Source organism: Lepidochelys kempii, chromosome 2 (genome assembly GCF_965140285.1).
Source record: "Lepidochelys kempii isolate rLepKem1 chromosome 2, rLepKem1.hap1, whole genome shotgun sequence".
Classification (NCBI taxonomy): Eukaryota; Metazoa; Chordata; order Testudines; family Cheloniidae; genus Lepidochelys; species Lepidochelys kempii.
In genome coordinates, this window is record NC_136381.1 from 262,742,594 (window position 1) to 262,763,256 (window position 20,663).

Consider the following 20,663-nt stretch of genomic DNA (forward strand, 5'->3'; position numbering starts at 1 on the left):
GACTATCATGATCATCTAGTCTGACATCCTGTGCATTGTAGACCACAGAACCTCACCCACCCATTCCTGTAGTAGGTCCATAACCTATGGCTTAGTTAGTGAAGTCTTCAAATCTTGATTTAAAGAATTAAATTACAGAGACTCCACCATTTACTCTAGTTCAAACCAGCAAACGACCTGTGCTCCACGTTGCAGAAGAAAGTGAAAAAACCCAGGGTCTCTGCCAATCTGACCTGGGGGTAAATTCCTTCCTAGCCCCAAATATGGTGATCAGTTAGACCCTGAGCATGTGAGCAAGTTCCACCAGCCAAACACCTGGAAAAGAATTCTCTGTAGTAACTCAGAACCCTCCCCATCTAGTGTCCTTTCTCCACCCATTGGAGATATTTGCTAACAGCAGTTGTGGATGGGCCTTATGCCATTGTAGAGTCTCATCACACCATCCCCTCCATAAACTTATCAAGCTCAATCTTAAAACAAGTTAGGCTTTTAGCTCCCACTTCTCCCCTGGGAAGGCTGTTCCAGAACTTCACTCCTCTGATGGTTAGAAACCGGCATCTAATTTCAAGCTTAGATTTATAGATGGCAGTTTATATCCATTTATTCTTGTGTCAGCATTGGCTCTTAACTTAAATAACTTCTCTCCCTCCCTGGTATTTATCCCTCTGAGGTATTTATAGAGAGCAATCCTATCTCCCCTCAGCCTTTGTTTGCTTAGGCTAACCAAGCCAAGCTCCTTAAGTCTCCTCTCGTAAGGTAGGTTCTCCATTCTTCTGACCATCCTAATAGCCCTTCTCTGCACCTGGTCCAGTTTGAATTCATCTTTTTAAACCATGGGAAGACTAGAATTGCACACAGAATTCCTGATGAGGTCTCATTAGTGTCTTGTATAATGGTAATAACACTTGCCTATCTCAATTGAAAATACCTTGCCTGAGCTATCCCAAGATTGCATTAGCTTTTTTCATGGCCGCATCACATTGGTGGCTCACAGTCATCCAGTGATCAACCAACACAACCAGGTCTTTCTCCTCCTCTGCCATTTCCAACTGATACTTTCCCAGCTTATAGCAAAAATTCTTGTTGTTAGTCCGTAAGTGCACAATCTTGCACTTTGCACTATTAAATTTCATCCCATTTCTATTACTCCAGTTTTCAAGGTTATCCATATCTTTTTGCATGATATTACAGTCCTCCTCCATATTTGCAATACCTCCCAACTTTGTCTCATCTGCAATTGTATTAGCACATGCCTACATTTTGTATCAAGGTCATTAGTAAAAGTATTAAATGCAATTGGTCCCAAGACCAATCCTTGAGGAACTCCAGCCCGACAGTTCACCTTTCAGCATGACCTGTTATAGTCTCCCCTTTAACCAGTTCCTTTCCCACCTTTCGAATCTCATATTAAAGCCCCATCTTCTCCAATTTAACTAATAACTTCCCATGTGGAACTATATCAAATGCTTTACTGAAAGCCAGGTAGATTAGATCTACTGCATTTCCTTTATCTAGAAAAATCAGTTATCTTCTCAAAGAAAGAGATTGGGTCAGTCTAGCATGATCTATCTTTAGTAAACCATGTTATATTTTATCCCACTTACCATTTACCTCTATGTCCTTAACTGCTTTTCTTTCAAAATTTGTTCTGAGACCATGCATACAATTGAGGTCAAGCTAACTTGCCCATAGTTTCATGAATCACTTTTTTTCCCCTTTCTTAAATATAGGTACTATATTCACAATCCTCCAGTCACAGTGTTGACCCTTCCAAATTTATGGATTCATTAAAAATCCTTTCTATTGGGCTTGAAATGTCATGTGCCAGTTCCTTAATATTCTTGAAGGGAGATTATCTGGGCCCTCCAATTTGGGCTCATTAAAGCTGTCTGAGTTTGGCTTCCACCTCCTTCCATATTCTTGTTCCATTAGCCATCTTGCCACTGCCCCAAGCTCCTCATTACACTTATTAAAAACTGAGGCAAAATATTAGTGTAGGTGTTGGGCCCCACCGAGATTACTTTTAATCTCCACACCATCCTCCATGTTTAGCAGTCCCATTTCTTCCTTCCTTGTTTTTCTTTTATTTATATGGCTGAAAAACCTTTTACTATTGGTTTTAATTTCTTTTGCCATGTCCAACTCTGCTTGGCTTTTGACCGTTTTGACTTTTTCCCTACACTTTCTGACCTCCAAAAAGTAGCATTTCTTGCTGATCCATCCTTCCTCCATTCCTTGTAGGCTTTCTGCTTTCTCCTAATAACCTGTTTGAGATGCTTGTTCACACACTTTGTTCTGCAACCCTTCCCTATGAATTTTTTCCCCCTTGCTTGGGAGACAGGCTTCAGATAGTCCTGTTTCAAAGAAGACTTGACCAAAGTGAACTAATGAACTGTTCATATTCATCAACAGGGTCCATAAAGTTGCCATTACCATAGTTTGAAATTATTCATTTTTATTGTGACTGTGCCATGAATTATGCATAATTTTACCATGACAAAATTGTATCCATAACCATGGCAGATCAGACAAGTACTCTATCACTAGTATTCAATATCCCATCTCTGGGATTGACCAGTATGCGAAGAATTTAGCTGGGTGTGCAATGCTGTGATATGGAGGGAAATGATCGTTTCTGACTCCCACGTGAGATCGGTTTACATCCTGCAGTGTGAACTCAAGTTACTTTTGTTTGCAAAGCTGCAAATGCGAATAGCTGTAATGATATTCAAGTCATGGATGGATTTTTTTTTCAGAAGAGGAGAGGAGGGGTATTAATAGGGGTATCTGAAGAAGTGAGGGTTTTTACCCACAAAAGCTTATGCCCAAATAAATCAGTTAGTCTTTAAGGTGCCACCGGACTCCTCAGTATTAATAGGGTTATCCTCTTTGTCTTGTTTGCCATACATACACCCCACTTGGGGCAATGAATACTACAGAAAGATGGATCAGATGCTCCAAAACATCTGTGTTAAAAATAACAAGCGATTTTTAAGTGTGAGGATTTCCTGGTCCTGCTTGCAAGTGAGGGGGCTCTGAGGGAAGCCATGTGATATGGGTCATCTGAGTAGGTCTGCAGCCACCCACTCTAGGGTAAAGTGGGGTGAGTTGTGCCTCTCCCTTTTAGGGAGCAGCCTGCTTTGTCGCTCTCTGTTTTGAGGTTCTTGGGAGTTATTCTGAATTCTGAGAAATAAAGCATTGTAACACAGCAACCTTTCAACAAGAGTATTTATTTTTTTAATCTAACTTTTTTGTGTGCATGCCATGAATATAATACTTTTTGTCTCTAAAGTTTATAATTTCACAATTAATCAAGAAATCCATAATATATTCCCAAGAGTAGGTTGTAATTTCCTTCATCAACTCCTGCATCTGTTTGGGTCAAATTTCCCATAATGCTTGCACCTCTCCATTTGCTGTCAGGTGTAAAACCTGCATTTGTATATACAAATCTGACAGGGCCCACCAGGTTTTACAGTGGGATACCTCCGTGGCCTTCAACTGAAATATAGTCAGACCGGAAATGAAAAGGGCCAAATTTACTTCTCTAGCTTTTACAACAGTGTATCTCCATTAGTTTCAGTGGAGATCATTATAATTTACATAAGTAGAATCAACATCAGAATCATGATCACAGCTATCGGACTTAGATTTCATGTAGGTGAATCAACAAACTTAAAATTAACAGACACTTCTGCAAACATGTCTCTGTGTTTGTGAGAAACCTACACTGGCCCAAACCCTCGATCTCAATACACATCAACCCTAAGCTCCCAAACTTTGGGGAAACTGGCATCTGGATTTGGACCAACATCCAGATTTTGCCCCAGGAGCCTAATCCATATTATGGGGCAAACCAAATCCCTGATGAAGAACAGCCGTAAGCTTCAGGAAAGTTTGGATCTGGCTCAATATCTGAACTCTGCAGCTGCAGCTCACATTTAATGGTAACTTTAGTCATACATTTCCTTTTTAACCCGTGCTCCCTATATTGTTAGTATTTATAAGGAGATAAAGCTCTATAGGGAAGTATGAATAGCATCAAGACTTCAGCACTTTTGAAAACCCCACCCCATAGTGCAGATGGGAAAACTGAGTCCAGGAATGCTATTTGCCTAAGTCTGTAGAGAAAGTCAGAGGCAGATCTGAGTTTACAGTGTAGGAGTTTTTGGCTTCCAGTCTATTGCTCAGGTGATGGGAGTGAAATTCACCCCTGTGCACACAGCCCACACAAGACTGATACCACTTAAGAGCTAACAATAGTGCTGAAGCAGGACTTAAGTAGTGCCTAGACCCTGGGCCACTCCCTGTCCTGGTGAATTTCACTCTGAGAGAAGTGTGATTGGTACAATCATTAATGTTAGCAACGTTCCTCCTTTCAAATATCCATCTGTGAAGTAGTGATGTAGTCACAGATTTGTTCTAGGGATGAAGTTCCCTGTTCTCATCACCTCGTGCTGCCTTTCGTGAACTTTCATCACAACCTCTTGAAAAAATGTTCATTGAGAAAAAAATGTTTACATTCTCTTAGCAAATCATCGCTTTAAGTGGTGAAATGTCACTTTCCTGCCTCAGAAAATGGCCTTTTGGTTTTTTGCAAAAAGTGAAGAGTGAAAAAGAACTCACTTTTTCTGTCAACCCTACCAAAACATTTACTTTCCCCACCAGTCACCAACGATTGACTTTTGGCCCTACTCTCGAAGTTGTGCTGTGCTCTAGTAACCTGCACCAGGACAGCGTGGCTTAATGTCCCTCCAGTGGCTGGTCCGCACAGAACGTTTCTGAGTTTGCTACTGCTTACAGCTAAAGGACTTGGGGAAGATTTTGGTCAACGGGAGACAGACCCTTAGGAGCTTTTGACAACCTCAGTAGGTGCCTATTTGTATCTTCAGGCATCTAACTACATTTAAAAAGCTGGCCCCAAATCCTTTCACCTAAGTGGTACAGACTCATGCTTACAGATTGGGGTGTCCAGGTTCAATCCCCGTTAACAACCCCTCAACGGGATCATTCCACTGTCCTAGTAATGCGGCAGGCCTTTTGAAATCACATTCCCAGTACACTGTGCACCACCCACCAGAGCATAAAATGCAGCTGCAAACGCTCATGTCAACTCCAGATGAAATCATCAGCGCCGTCAGGCAGGCTTTACCTTAGCCCACACAAATAAAAATCTTTAAGGAGTGTGAGGGAGGCACAAAAAGGGAAGGAGAAACCCATTGCAGTGGATTCTCTTACCCTGGACAGTGAGTTCTGCGATGGTCCTGCTCCCCTCCTTCATTTCACAGATGTAGACGGCGTCATCATCCGTGGTGACATTCTGGACGGTGAGCCGGCGATATGTCCCCTCTTCTTCAATGTTGTACTTCTTGCTCTGCTTGAGTTTGGTCTCCTCTTTGAACCAGGCAGTTTCAGTGCTAGGGACAGGCACCTCACACTGGAAGGTGGCGGATTCTTTCTCCTGAACTTCAACATCCTTCAGTTTTGTCTTGAACGGTATTATGGGCTCTTAGAAATGAGACAAAGGAACAAGAATTTGTGACATCGTTGGGGCACCTAATGTGCAAGTAAGTAAATAGAAATGTGTATGCATTATTAGTTATTATTGTTGTTATTGTTATTTGCACTGTAATGGTGTCTAGAGGCCCTAATCATGGATTATGCCCCGTACCCTGGGCGCTGTACAAACATGCAGTAAAAGACAGTCCTGGCCTTGCAGAACTTACATTCCCTGTTAGTGACAGGACACAACAGGTGAATAAAAAACACTAAGCAAGTGGGGATCTGGGGGAGATAGGACACGGTAACAGTAATAGGGGAATGTGAGCTGAGCCCACATGTGAGCATTCCAGCAGAGGGTGAGCCTATGGGAGGGAGTTGAATGGGGGACAGAGTAGTGGCTTCGTAGATTATTTTCAGGGAGTTTGTTCCACACACAAGGGTCAGTGGAGGAGAAAGCACCAAAGCGCTTGGAAGGAGACATGGACCAATGGGGGACACAGACTGGCACCACCAGTGGAGCAAATACCGCAGTCAACTCCACGCTAATCGATCTGACAGGTAGGGCAAGACTAAATTATTAGTGGTCTTTACGATAAGGCCAGTGAGCATGTGACTTGTGTGGCAGCCACGGGTGGGACTCCGAGCAGATGACATAGTCAGAACAATGGGCCGGGATGATCTTATGCAGCAACGCAGATCTGGAAATGCTTGCTGTGTGTGCTTTGGAAACTTGGCCTAATAAATACAAATCTGTCTGGTCAGCTGAAGCCAGACAAGATGACACAAACAGGTTTTGTAAGAGTCCACGCCATGTTGGGTCATGGCCTCCCAAGGAGGGCATAACAACTGTTCCTGCACATCTTTTGTATGAGGCACTCAGAGCACTTTATAAAGGGAGGGAGGGGTGAGTATTATTATCCACATATTATAGATGTGGAAACAGAGAATGTGGTGGAACAGAGAATGGCACACAGGTCTCCCATGCCGTAGGCTAGTGCTCTAACCACCGGACCATCGTTCTTCAGTGTCAAGACCAGAACTAGGAATAGGACTAGAACCCATGTCACCTAACTCCTCCATCACTGCCTTGGCCATTGGGCCACATTGTTCCTATTTAGGTAGAAAACAGGTTAGAACAGAAGTGCTGAAGCTGATACAGTGCCTTAAGGGGATACATTTTATAAACAAAACAAAGGGATTTATTCATACAGTTTCCACTGCATATTAACAGCAGCTATGTGGCTGAATCACCAGACAATGCTTTGAAAGTGCATCCCTAACATTTCCTAATATTCTGGTACACAATTGGGGAGAGATAAATTGACACCTGGTGAAGGCTGTAGGAACAGGTTCTGATAAGAGTAACTGTAAGAAACTCGGTGGCCTTGTGATATTGCTCGAATGGCTAGTGCATGCACATCACCACTTTCTCTCTCCTGGGTCGAACAGCAGTGCCCAGCAAGGGACCATTTAACGCTCTTGGGGCTGGAGGCCCACAAAGATTAGGCCCTAAACCATCCTGGATTTGTGCTTTGGCGGAGGGGAGCCTCCATCCTGTAAACTTCAGAGGCATGTGGAATGTACTTTTGGAAACGAGGTTATTCTACCCAAATGCCTTGCTTCTCAGCAAAGATGGCATAAAACAGCATCCCCTTTGGGGAGGAAAGGCTAATGTACACACCTGCCTGCTGTGGCGGGGAAAGAAGGTGAAAGCCTGTCTCAGCATGCAACACTGCCTCCTGCCTGCTGCACAGTGCACCTTCTAAGAGCAGCTCTACCAGTAACCCCCCAGTCACTGTCAGAGAGTGGAGGGGTGTGTGGAAGCTTCCTGTGAATGGGGGAGGGAAAGAGGGATAGGAGGGGGAGTGAAGGGAGGTACTGAGACTCAGCAGGGGGAGGGCAGTCAGCTCCAGGCTACGAAGAAGGGTCCCAGGGGTTCCTACCTGCTCCCGGGGCTGTTCCAGCCACTCTGGGTCCCACTCTCTGCCTCCACCCTGCCTAGGTGTGCATGGGTTTACACAGTACAGAGCCCCCCCCCCCCCCCGCAAAGGGCCTCATAGAGAGACCAGTCTAAGTTTACCTAAGTGAGTCAAACCTTCTCTGACCCATTCAGCATGTAAGTTACATTCCTCCCACTAACTGACATGAACCTTGCACCCCACGTCCTGTGACCTCTAAATCTGTCCCTCTGAGAGTGTGAGCTGATGTAACTCATACGCTGGGAGGCAAGGACAGAGGGGCAGAGCAGGGAAGCAAAAACCAGAGAGTATAAGACTCCATGAATCAAATTCAGTGATGATATAAATGTATAAATTTGAATTTGTGTATACAGAGACACCTGCTTCAGGAAAAATTCATCCGAATTAACTTTTAAAGAGGATTAAAGTGCATTAAATCCCTGTCTCGACACTCTTATTCAGAATTAAAGTGGCCTTAATTCAATTAAGAATAAGAATCTAAATGAAATTAAGGCCACTTTATTTCTGAATAAGAGCATCCACACAAGGGCTTTATGCAGTTGAACTAATTTACTTTACAGTAATACCTTTAGTTAATTTGCATACGTTTTCCTGCTTGTCCCCATGTACTGCGGGGTGTTAATGTAAGGGAATGCAATTTACATGCTGAAGGCATCATAAGAAAGTGTAAGATACACCAATTCCTATTCACTTCTCTATGTGAAGCTGTGAGTCAAATTCTACATCTTAGAACCATAGAATATCAGGGTTGGAAGGGACCTCACGAGGTCAGCTAGTCCAACCCCCTGCTCAAAGCAGGACCAATCCCCAATTTTTGCCCCAGATCCCTAAATGGCCCCCTCAAGGATTGAACTCACAACCCTGGGTTTAGCAGGCCAATGCTCAAACCACTGAGCTATCCCTCCCCTCTTTATCAGTTCCTTTTTCTTTACAATTGCAGAATAGTATCTAAAACAAAATAAGTGCAACTCCATTTGTGGCCCATCAGGCTCATATATATCCTCCAAAAATAGCATAGCATTGTATAGAATCATAGAAGATTAGGGGTGGAAGAGACCTCAGGAGGTATCTAGTTCAATCCCCTGCACAAAGCAGGACCAACTGCAACTAAATCATCCCAGCCAGGGCTTTATCAAGCCGGGCCTCAAAAACCTCTAAGGAAGGAGATTCCACCACCTCCCTAGGTAACCCATTCCAGTGCTTCACCACCCTCCTAGTGAAATAGTTTTTCCTAATATCCAACCTAGACCTCCCACATTGCAGCTTGAGACCATTGCTCCTTGTTCTGTCATCTGCCACCACCGAGAACAGCCGAGCTCCATCCTCTTTGGAACCCCCCTTCAGGTAGTTGAAGGCTGCTATCAAATCCCCGCCTCACTCTTGTTTTCTGCAGACTAAATAAGCCCAGTTCCCTCAGCCTCTCCTGATAAGACATGTGCCCCAGCCCCCTAATCATTTTTGTTGCCCTCTGCTGGACTCTCTCCAATTTGTCCACATCCTTTTTATAATGGGAGGCCCAAAACTGGACGCAATACTCCAGTTGTGGCCTCACCAGTGTCGAATAGAGGGGAATAATCACTTCCCTCGATCTGCTGGCAATGTTTCTACTAATGCAGCCCAATATGCCTTTAGCCTTCTTGGCAACAAGGGCACACTGTTGACTCAAATCCAACTTCTTGTCCACTATAATCCCCAGGTCCTTTTCTGTAGAACTGCTGCTTAGCCAGTCGGTCCCCAGCCTGTAGCAGAGCATGGGATTCTTCCTTCCTAAGTGCAAGACTCTGCACTTGTCCTTGTTGAACCTCATCAGATTTCTTTTAGCCCAATCCTCCAATTTGTCTAGGTCACTCTAGACCCTATCCCTACCCTCCAGCGTATCTACCTCCCCTCAGCTTAGTGTCTTCCGCAAACTTGCTGAGGGTGCAATCCATCCCATCATGCAGATCATTAATGAAGATGTTGAACAAAAGCGGCCCCAGGACCGACCACTGGGGCACTCCGCTTGATACTGGCTGCCAACTAGACATCAAGCCATTGATCACTACCCGTTGAGCCAGATGATCTAGTCAGCTTTCTATCCACCTTATGATCCATTCATCCAATCCATACTTTTTAACTTGCTGGCAAGAATACCGTGCAAGACCGTATTAAAAGCTTTGCTAAAGGCAAGATATATCACGTCCATCGCTTTCCCAATATCCACAGAGCCAACTATCTCATCATAGAAGGTAATCAGGTTGGTCAGACAGCTATGTAATGATATGTGCTTGTATTTATGTTATCCAGCCGCTAGGTATCTGTGTGTGCCATATAGAGTTCCAGACAAAATGTGATCTTTGGTAAATAAGAGGGACAAACCTGGAACTCAAGCAGAGTGGAAGCTGTTTTCATTAATAAATTTGAGACAGGCTGCAATTCTATACATCAGGACAATATAGGCCTACATTAAACCTTCTTTTCTCACTCAGCCCTCTACCCCAATTTGCTCATCTATCCAATCACCATCAATTTGGCATAATATACACACAATACTTTGCACTTCTGTTGCACCTTCCAGCCTGGGGGTCCTGATGACTTTACCAACATGCCTTAGAACACCTCTCTGTGGTACTTCAATATTATCACCTTCATTTTACAGAGGGAGAAACTGAAGCACAGAAAGGGTAAGTGACCTGCTAAAGCCGCACTGTAAGTCAGCATGGCAGAGCAAGGAAAAGAGCATAAGATTCCTGATCCCAGACCCAGCTTTAACCTGACAAGCCATTCTGCCTTGTGGACAGTGAAAATAGTCTGCAAGGTCAATATTTCCTCACAGGCATCTGGGGAGAGATGTCTAGAGCACTGGAGATTATTATCTAGGCTGGAGAGTGCGGGGGCGGTTATCCTACTTATTCTTGGGAAGGTATCAGCTGTCTAACTATCTTATCATATGATATTGAAATGAAAACGATCTGTTCCGAGAATGTAAAAGTTGCATGTCATGAGGATGCCAGAGCATGGGATGGGTAAATGATCAACACAACCTATTGACTGAGTGATTGCAGATTTCAAAAATCAAAATTAAAATTTAAATAAAAGAAATTTCTGATCGCTGTTTTAATCACACTGTTAAACAACAGAATACCAATTGAAATTTATTAAATATTTTGGATGTTTTTCTACATTTTCAAGTATATTGATTTCAATTACAACACAGAATACCCTGCTCACTTTATATTATTATTTTTATTACAAATATTTGCACCGTAAAAATGATACAGAAAAGAAACAGTATTTTTCAATTCACCTCATGCACGTACTGTAGTGCAATCTCTTTATCGTGAAAGTGCAACTTACAAATGTAGATATTTTTGTTACATAACTGCACTCAAAAACAAAACAATGCAAGACTTTAGAGCCTACAAGTCCACTCAGTCCTACTTCTCGTTCAGCCAATCACTAAGACAAACAAATTTGTTTATATTTATGGGAGATAATGCTGCCCACTTCTCATTTACAATGGCACCAGAAAGTGAGAACAGGTGTTCACATGGGACTTTTGTAGATGGCACTGCAAGGTATTTATGTGCCAGATATGCTAAACATTCGTATGCCCCTTCATGCTCCGGCCACCATACCATCTGGCATGTAAATATCTTGTGATGCCGGCTACAACAGTGCCATGAGAACACCTGTTCTCACTTTCAGGAGACATTGTGAACAAGAAGCGGGCAGCATTATCTCCTGAAAATGTAAACAAACTTGCTTTTCTGTATATAATTCAACATTTGTAAGTTCAACTTTCATGATAAAGAGATTGCACTCCAGTACTTGTATGAGGTGAATTGAAAAATATGATTTCTTTTGTTTTTTACAGTGCAAATATTTGTAATCAAAAATAAATATAAAGTGAGCACTGTACACTTTGTATTCGGTGTTAGAATTGAAATCAATATATTTGAAAATGTAGAAAACATCCAATAATATTTAAATAAATGGTATTCTATTATTGTTTAACAGTGCGATTAATCACAATTGATTTTAATAGCATGATTAATTTTATTAATCACTTGACAGCCCTATTCCCAACACTTGCCTATTTGGTCCACCTGTCCTCTCCTGTCTGACATCTAGATTCTCATTGGGGCTCTTCTTTATTATTTATTTTTACAACAACAAGCACAATGGGATCCTGATCCTTGATTGGAGTTCCTAGGCACTATTGTAATATAGGTCATACTTTAAATTATGTTTCCATTCATAAATGGTTAATAAATTATCACTAGATGTTATCAGAATGTTACAGACATGAGTAGCATTTGGTACAAAGGATTATAAACACATCACTAAAAGGTGCTATAGATGGTTAAATGTTATGGTTATAAATAACCAATTGGCCTGTCAGACTCTATAACAACTGATTAACCATTTTAAAAAAATCTATGAATAATTTATTCACCCTTTATAAGTAGAAACTTAATAGATAAAATAATAATAATATACTAGTGATCATGATGATGGCAGACTTGGCAAACATAATTATTTTCATTATTATCAGTTAGATATGAACATGGCTGAGAATGCCTAGTTTTGTGAGGACAACCAGAGTGCCTGGCAATTCCACTTCTTACCCACAAATAATAATTCAGGTGGGGTGCAGGGTGGCAAGTTTTCCCCACTGTTTCAGTGAAGAAAAGCCATCAATTCTTGAGTTTGGATTCTGTAAAAAATTAGAGCTGGTCTGGAATTTTCCATCAATTTTTTTTTTCAGTAGAACATGTGGATTCTTCTGCAACATCTACATTTTCCACAGGAAAATGTTGGTTTTGCTGAAATTTTTCAATTTCCCATTAGGAAAAGCTAAACTATTCATGTCAAGTTGACCAGAATCGAAACAGTTCAGTTTGTTCAACAAAATCAAAACCTTTTGTTTTGGCTCCGTTTGACATTAATCTTCATCCACCTGAGCCGCTGCGGTGCCACGTGGGAGTTGAAGTTCCATTGCTTCATTCTGCCATTCTCCCCATGGGCTGTGGTCTCCAGTTGGACTACGTCTCCCATGATGCATGGAGGGCTTCCTTCTGTCTGAGTCGCAATGACTGCAGTGCATCATGGGAGATGTAGTCCAGTTGGGTGGCTCAGCCCATACAGGAGAATGGAGGCACAAGGCACCTGTACTACAGTTTCCATGAAGCACCGCAGCAGCTCAGGTGGATGCAATGTAATGTCCAACTGAATCGAAAGGACATGTTTTGAAAGTTCCAATTAAAACATTTTCAGAACTTTTCATTCCACAAAAAAATTAATTGTTTCTATGTTTCATCTCAATAGGGGATAAAACACATGTCACAATATCAGAATTTCCTGCGGAATGAAAATTCTGATTTTTCATCAGCTCTAGTACAAAATTCTGAGAAAAATGACTGCTGTATTCTTATAGATTCTTTTACATTGTTTAACATTTACCTGCCTGTTTATAGCCAAAGCAGAGAGAGCCATTATAGACGCTGTTGAATTCAATTATAAATCTCCCAAAGAAAGACAAAATAATACTTATAAAATATGAGATTGGGAAAAAAAATCTGCCATTTAGGAAAATACTCAATGGAGACATCTTTCTAGATATGAATAATCAATAGTACGCATGCCTGAGACATAACATTGACGGGCCCCATAAATACGCCCGTATCAGCGTACATAGACATATTTGCAGGGTCTCGTTGGCCGAAAGGTGGACACTTGGAGAATATTATTGCTGCTTCCTGCCTTATCAAAATAAGGCCTGCTTGTTCAATGAAGATGTGCTGCCCAAATGCAAGGGTGTGGCACAGAGACGATTATATAAATAATATAAAGGTTCACTTCTTTGTTACATCTTTTGGGGATGTGTTTTTGGAGGGCCTCCTGGTGGTGCAAGGAGTCACTATCCAAAACTTAATTATAACAGTCACACACACATTTTCCATTCATTCCATCGTAGAGCAGAAAGCCTGAACAGAGTAACCAGAACAAAGAAACAAACCATAAACATTTCCACTTTAGCTCTCTGACTCACTTGTGTTGCTTGACAGTGAACACTGATAACTAATATTTTCCACTGGGGCTATGATCAGGGATTTGGCAGTTGCATACTCTCCATGTCACAGGGACTAATGCTAGAGCTTCCAAAAGGAATGTATGAGATGGACACCATTCTAAAACCCTTTTCAATAATGCTATTTCTAGATGTTTTCCAGCACATCTAAGTCTTTCCCCATCCACCAGAGAACGCATCATGGAATCATAAAACCACAGGGTTAGAAGGGACCACAAGGGTCATCTAGTCTAACCCTTGTTGGTGTTTACACCCTGTAGCTTTTATTTCCTTTATTATGTCTAATAATAAATGATAACACAACCTGCAGATGTTTTCTTTTTTAAAAAGTCTACTGGATCACATTCTTTCCTTCAATCTAAGATCATGTAGGATGAGTTATATGGGCAATGGACATAGGGTCTGATCCAAAACCCATAGAAGTCACTGGGAGTCTTTCCACTGAATTCAATGGGCTTTGGATCAGCCCCTAGAGGGCAGTATTTGTTACCTCTAGCTCTGTACCCAAAATTTCCTCATCCTCAGATACGAATGGTCAACAGTAATCCACATAGCTGCTAAAGTCCTCAAAGAGGGGCACCAGTGGGTGTCAAGTCTATTAGCAGGGTTTGTGTGGCAGGGCAGCTGTATGAAACAACATGCAGTACTTCCAACATGTCATGCTCCATCCCTTATCCTCTGTTTAAATGCCCAACAGATTCCAAATACGTGGCCAGTTATATTACAGTTACATTTTAACTTAATATAGAGGGCAGCGATGGCTGAATAACAGGGGGAACCCCACTATATTATGTAAGAATTGTTCTTTGAGGAGGGGGCTGTTGGTCAAAAATTTTGAATTTTTTAAAATTTTCCAACCGACTCTAAATAATAAGGTTGAGAACCTTCAAAATGATCCGCTCAGGCAGAACCTGTTTGGCTTGTATCACGGGAATGAGGCCTTAAGGGATTAAGTCCTAAACACTAAACAGTTTAAATATACAGACAGGAAAAGTGCAAAACTACTTGGACAGGTTGGTTCCCTGTTCTCCCCCCGCAACCCACCCACCCCCACTCCCACACCACAGACACAAGACACAGACAGAAAAGTGGGCTGACCTGCCTAACTGGTTTCTTTTCTTCCTTTTTTTTTTTTGTTTTGTTTTGTTTTTAAAGTGATAATTAGCCTATTTTTGGCTTGCTTCAAAAATGCGAGGGATTTGCATTTCTGGCACACTTTAGTGTAAAAAAAAGTGCCAGGGGAAGATTTCATCAACATTGCACAAAAGAAAAGAGAAAAAAAAAGGGGGGGGGCAATAAAATTTGCAAAATTGCATAAAAACAACTATCCATTTGCTAAGGGAAAGGTGTAGGATCTCTGTCTGCGTGACCTGGGGCTCCTGGTTCAGGAGAATTTGCAATAAAATCAGAAAGGCATATTTCCTTCCAGGTTCATAAAGAGTTTGATATTTTGAGGCCTGTCTCCTGCTTTCCTCCACATGGGCAACTCATCCAATAGAACATTTGCATTCATTTTTCAGTGAATTGAGTGCTGGTAACAGTTGGACATCCCAGGAGACAGCGGTAGCCTGTGTAGCCCACATAACGGGTACAACACGGGCAGGAGCAGGGCAAGCTGCCCCAATGCTATGCCTCTAACTGGGAGAGGCTAGTTCTAGGGGTGGAAGAGCAAAATGGGTCTCTGGACCTATTCAGGCCTTGTCCCCTCTGCTGAACCTGCCTGCAAGGGACCCAGTGATGCAGTCCTACCATTTGTGAGGACATCTGTTGACACAGAACGCAACAGAGGCTGGCCATCAGACAGCTAGTGGATTGAAGCAAGCTTCCATGACTGCCTGTTCCAGTGTCTGACACAGGTGAGCGGACTGGCCTCCAGCCAAGCCCCTTGCAGGAGGAGGCATTTCCCAGCATGCCCTGTGTGGAAGACAGGGCGAACAGCATGCTGCGCGCGTAAACAGCAGGCTGCTGTTGTGTGGGCTGGAATTTGGCCGGCAGCTTGATGTTCCAGGGGGGGCCACCCCTGCATTCAGGTGCATTGGCATTATGCTTGGCCTTGTGGGATGGATACCCAAGGCAGGGACTGCCTTGCACCTCCAAATTGAGCCCCTGCACAATGGTCAGGTCCTGAGTCCCATCCTGTGAGGTGCTGGCCACCTCCTGGGAGAGGCCAAGTGCCCTCACTGAAATCAACGGGAGCCAAGGACGTTCTGTGCCTTCCGGACATCGCTTAGCGCCTCATAGGACTGAGCTCCCGGGGCCTCCCCCCATCACAGTGAATGGGAGGCTTGCCATGGACCTCCATAGGAGCAGGAGTAGGCCCCATATGGAGCAGCAGCGATGGACTCTGGAGATGAGCCCCCTGGATTTTTCCTGACAGGAAAGAGAGTGGCTGTGACCCCAGGCCATAAGCTAAGTGGGTGAAGGGGGCACTAAATGCTGGGGACAAACTGGAGGCTAAAAAAACTAAATTGAGGCTATTAAAGGACACTGGGTAGAGAACACAAAAACCTTATTCAGTCTTAATTCCAGCAAATGTATTTTGTTGCTAATTCTTGTGGTTTTATTGTGTGCCTTGCTCTATTTGATGCTTTCCTGAAAGCCCCAGCTCCTGCAGTCATGTGATTATATTAGACTCTCCGCTTACAGGTTTGTTTGTTTTTTTAAAGTAAGTTTCTAGCCTTCATGGTGGCAAAGAAAAGCTTGAAAACATGAACCATAAAGACTTTAAAAAAAAAACCACAACCCACAGTGGGCAAATAAAAAGAAACCAACTTTTTTTTTCTTTTTTTTTAAATCTCGTGATTTTTGAATGCTGAGGGTTGGCGATGCTGCTGTATCTTTTCAAATGCTGATTAGCAAAATGCACTTGTGTTAGAATGCTGTCCAGTATTACAGATAATAGGGAATGTGCTGAAAAACTCTCATGTAGAATTTAATGTTCTATTGTTCCAGGCCACTTTTCTAGCCAGAAATCATTTTCCAGGAAATCATCATTTTTGCATTAAAAAAAAAAATACCAAGGAAAATTCTCACACGTAAATTCATTTTTCACAGGGACATTTTAGAGTGCAAATGGGTTACTCCGAAATTTTGGATGATGAGAGAACTGTTTAAAGATTCAAAACTGAGTAAGAAAACTTTCTTTACGGAGGAGTTCATTTAGTATTTGTCACACTCTTCTACCAGAATCTCATTCCATTTCCACTGAAGTCAATGGAAAGACCGTCAGCAAGGTTTGCTGGCCTTTTAAGGGAGTTCCCAGGTCCAGCTCTGCCCTGTTCCAGGTTTCTGCCCAGAACTAATGCATTCTGGGGATGGTAGTTCCAGGGGCACATGGGAATTGTAGGCCCTGCAGCAAAGCATGCTGGGAAAAAGGGCAGGAATAGTAGGTAATGGTGACAGATGGCTCCATTGAGAAGAGAGACCTAGGAAGGAGCCAGAGCTTTAGGGAGTCCAGGGTAGACTGAGGGGAAGACTTGGATGGAAGGAATTCCCTCTATAGCCATTTGGAAACAGTTGTGTGAGAGACTTGGATAAACCAAAGGGAGTAAAAACAAGAGACATTACTAGTTCTCCTGTCACTGAACCACATCCCCACTGGTTCACATCCCCACGGATGACAAAAGGGAGTACGAACAGGCCCCAATGGATAAGTAAACATAACCGCTCACCTCTGACAGTGACCAGCACGGAGCTGTAGGTCTGCCCTGCCAGGTTGGAGGCTGTGCAGGTGTAGAGCCCGTTATCGACCTGCTTGCAGAAAAGGATCTTCAGCACAAAGTTCTCCTGTTCATCCTCATACACAACATGCCGGCGCCCCTCTGTAATCACCTCGCCATCCTTCTTCCACACAATCTCCGGCTTTGGCTCTCCTGTCACATAGCAGCTCAGCTTGGCGTGCTTCCCCTCCGTCACGTTGAAGGTACGCGTCAGCACCCCGAAGGTGGCGTTGCGGGCTGATTTGGTGGTGAGACTGGCAGCCCTCTCGTAATCCAGAGAAAGGCTGAGACCAATACCAGACAGCCCCTCTGGGGCGGAGTACATTGGGGCAGCCATGGGATCAGCGGCTGCAAGCATGGACGTGTCCATCTTCCTGATCTCCTCCCGCCTCTTTTGCAAATGAGACAGCAAGGAGGCAGTCTTGCCATAGCCTGTGTCTAGATGGCTGCTGCTCGGACTGTAAGGACCATGCGTGTCCACCACCAAGGTGGCGGTAGCACTGGCAGAGCCAATGGGGTTCTCCGCCCGACACACATATGTCCCGCTGTCCCCCAACCGAGCGCACTGGATCTTGAGAGCATTTGACTCCCCGAGGGACTCAATCTGGAAGCGGCTGGAGTCGGACCAGCCCCTCACGTGCTTCCCATCTTTCTCCCAGTTCACAGAGAGGGGCGTGCTGCCCTGGACTTTACATTTGAACGTAACGTCGTCTCCCAGGGTCACTCTGATGGAGGATGGTTTCTGGATGAAGGAAGGGGCCGATTCCGTCACCGTCATCTCCTCCCCAACTTTGATACTGACAGCAGTAAAAGCTTCCCCAATGGTGTTCTTGGCCCTGCAGATATACTGACCACTGTCCTCTAAGCTCAGGTCATAAATTGTTAGCCGGTACAGATCACCATCTTCCACCATTTTAAACCTTCCCCCCGACTGGATCGGAAGCTTATCCTTTTCCCAGCTCACGAGCGGGACGGGGTTTCCCACAATCTGGCAGCTCAGGGTGACATCCTTCCCCACCGACACCATGAAGGCCTTAGGCCGAGTCAGGAACCTTGGGGCTCCACTGAAGGAACTGTAATCCATCTTGGTTTCCTAGGAAAACAGAAGGACCAAGAGAAAGCTGATATACATGGGTGTACACACAGTGTCTGCTTTGTCTTTATATAGTGATGCCAATACACGTATTCACATAAAGCAACAAGATGAGCAATAGCTATCAGTCCACTGCGTTTCCACCACCGATTTTGCATGATCAGTCAGCAAGTTTTAGGGACATTACAGGTCTTTTATGGATAATTCAATTTGGGCTCAATAGTATTAATCACTTATGTAAAATGGGCAAGTGATTCCCTCTACCATAGGAATCACTGTGTGAAATCCAAGGGCCTGTGTTGTGTAGGAGGTCAGACTAGACAATCGTAATAGTCCCTTCTAGCCTTAGAATCTATGCACTAGCAAAACAAAGCAGCACTAATGGGTTATAATTTGTGGACTGTTTTTTAACCAAGGACCATCAGATATCCATGATATATTTATGGATTGGTAGGAATGTGACATCAAGGATACTTCTCCCCACACTCTCTTCTTCTCTTCACACTCACCTTTGCATCTCTCTGTCTCCCCTTCATTTCTCAACTTGTTCTCCTTCTATCCTTTCATCAACATTTCACTTTCATCTCTCTTTATCCTCTTCATTCCCACCTCTCTCTGCTTTTCTCTTCATCCATTCCATGTCCCCCTCCCTCCCCTTCCACATGTCTTGTCCTCTGTGGGCAGCAGAGAACACCATGTTCATGGGCTAGCTCGGTCCTGAGAAGGACATTCCACCCAGCAGGGGGCAGTGTTTAGAGGGACAGACAGACAAGCTTAGTGTATTGTTGGTGATATCCTCTTTATTCCTCAATTGCTATTTAAGACAACTGTTTAACTCTGGCTAACTTCTCACTGAGGACAGTTAGCGAGTGACAGCCACTTGCACCTCTTGGAGAAAATGCAAAATCATGGCTTGAGCATTTCCAAAGGTGATTGCAAGTTTGAATCTAAATGGGTGTCAGGCTCCTCAAAAAAGTTTGGCTGAAAGCTCTCGGAAAGATTTCTCACTTGTTGCCTGCCTACTTTGTGCTGCCTTAAATACTTGCTGTGCAATAGCTCCCAGCTGTGCAAAGACAGATCAGCAAAGGGAAAATAATTGAAGTACTGCTTGGAACTAAAGGTCAGGACAATTCTGACACTGCCTTGTCTTGAGAAAGTTAAAAGCAATGGGCAGCAGTGCTAATCATTACTGTAATGTTCACACGTACGCCTCTGCAGAACTGAAAAGCAATGTTACAGACATTAACCCATTTGAACTTCCCAATGGATTCTGCACAGCACATGTCCCCTTGGGAGCCTCCTCACATTTCTTTACTAGCCCTGACATGGATTCCTGGCTGGCTGTTTTTCTGCTGCTGGGGTGGGATCTCTTTTCCCTAAGTGGGAACGAATGAAAGAGCTTCCTTCATGGATTTGGCTAGCATATACAGGGAGGACTACAGAGCTATCTAATGGCTGGCAATAGCAAAACTCCACTGGGAACAGGATTGGGCCCTGTCTTAGCATGCTGTAAAGAGAACAAGCTTGCCAGCTATTGCTGTAGGTCCCAATTCAGTTCGTTACTATATCTACTAAGTCCTATCATGCCAAATAACCCTTCCCTGTTGGGGATTCAAATACCCATTGAGCTATATTTGAGGCCTCTAATTAGTGATAATTGCCAATCTTTTTATATCCTTGATTTTATTTACCTTCAACTTCCCACACAAAGCAGTTCAATGACTGGCATTGTGGACTGCAGTTCATCTCAGTAACTCAGAAAGGAAACATTAGGCAGTCAGTGGGATAGAAATATCCTCTATAATCCTGCAGCAGTTTGGCTTCCCTGCCTGCCACCAACCCACCCACCAAATCACCCAATGACAAATGCTCTCAGGATTCCCCCACACACTCACACTGGAGATCAGTAGGATCAGGCCTAAAAACTGTTGAGAGAATGATTCACCATTTCTACAGCTGCTTTTTTCCCCTTCTCTCCTCTGACTCATATTTCAATGTTGACATCAGTTCCAAAATCAGCAAAACTTTCTGAGCAAGGAATCGGGACTCCTGGGTTCTATTCCCAGCTCTGCCACTGGCCTGCTGCATGACCTTGAACAAGTCACTTTGACACTCTGTGCCTCAGTTTCCCCTCCCACCCTTTTCCTTTCTTAGCTATTAAAACTGTAAACTCATCACTCTCACAATGTGTTTGCACAGCATCTAGCATCACTATACTACAAATAATGCTTAACAATAAAAATGAATCATCAGTATCTCTTTCCCTAGTTGGAGATCAAAACACCAGCCTCCCAGAA

General features: G+C 43.5%; 1 protein-coding gene across 1 annotated transcript in view; it reads right to left on the minus strand.

Moving 5' to 3' along the window:
- The window catches only part of OBSCN (obscurin, cytoskeletal calmodulin and titin-interacting RhoGEF), a 291,841-nt gene extending 273,484 nt beyond the window's left edge, over positions 1-18,357 (minus strand). The window contains exons 1-3 of the mRNA XM_078851342.1: positions 17,636-18,357; positions 17,226-17,536; positions 5,239-5,508 (exon numbers count right to left, since the gene is read on the minus strand). Of these exons, the coding sequence (XP_078707468.1) occupies positions 5,239-5,508; positions 17,226-17,536; positions 17,636-18,357 (1,303 nt within the window). The remainder of the gene's footprint in view (positions 1-5,238; positions 5,509-17,225; positions 17,537-17,635) is intronic.
- Positions 18,358-20,663: the final 2,306 nt, after the last annotated feature.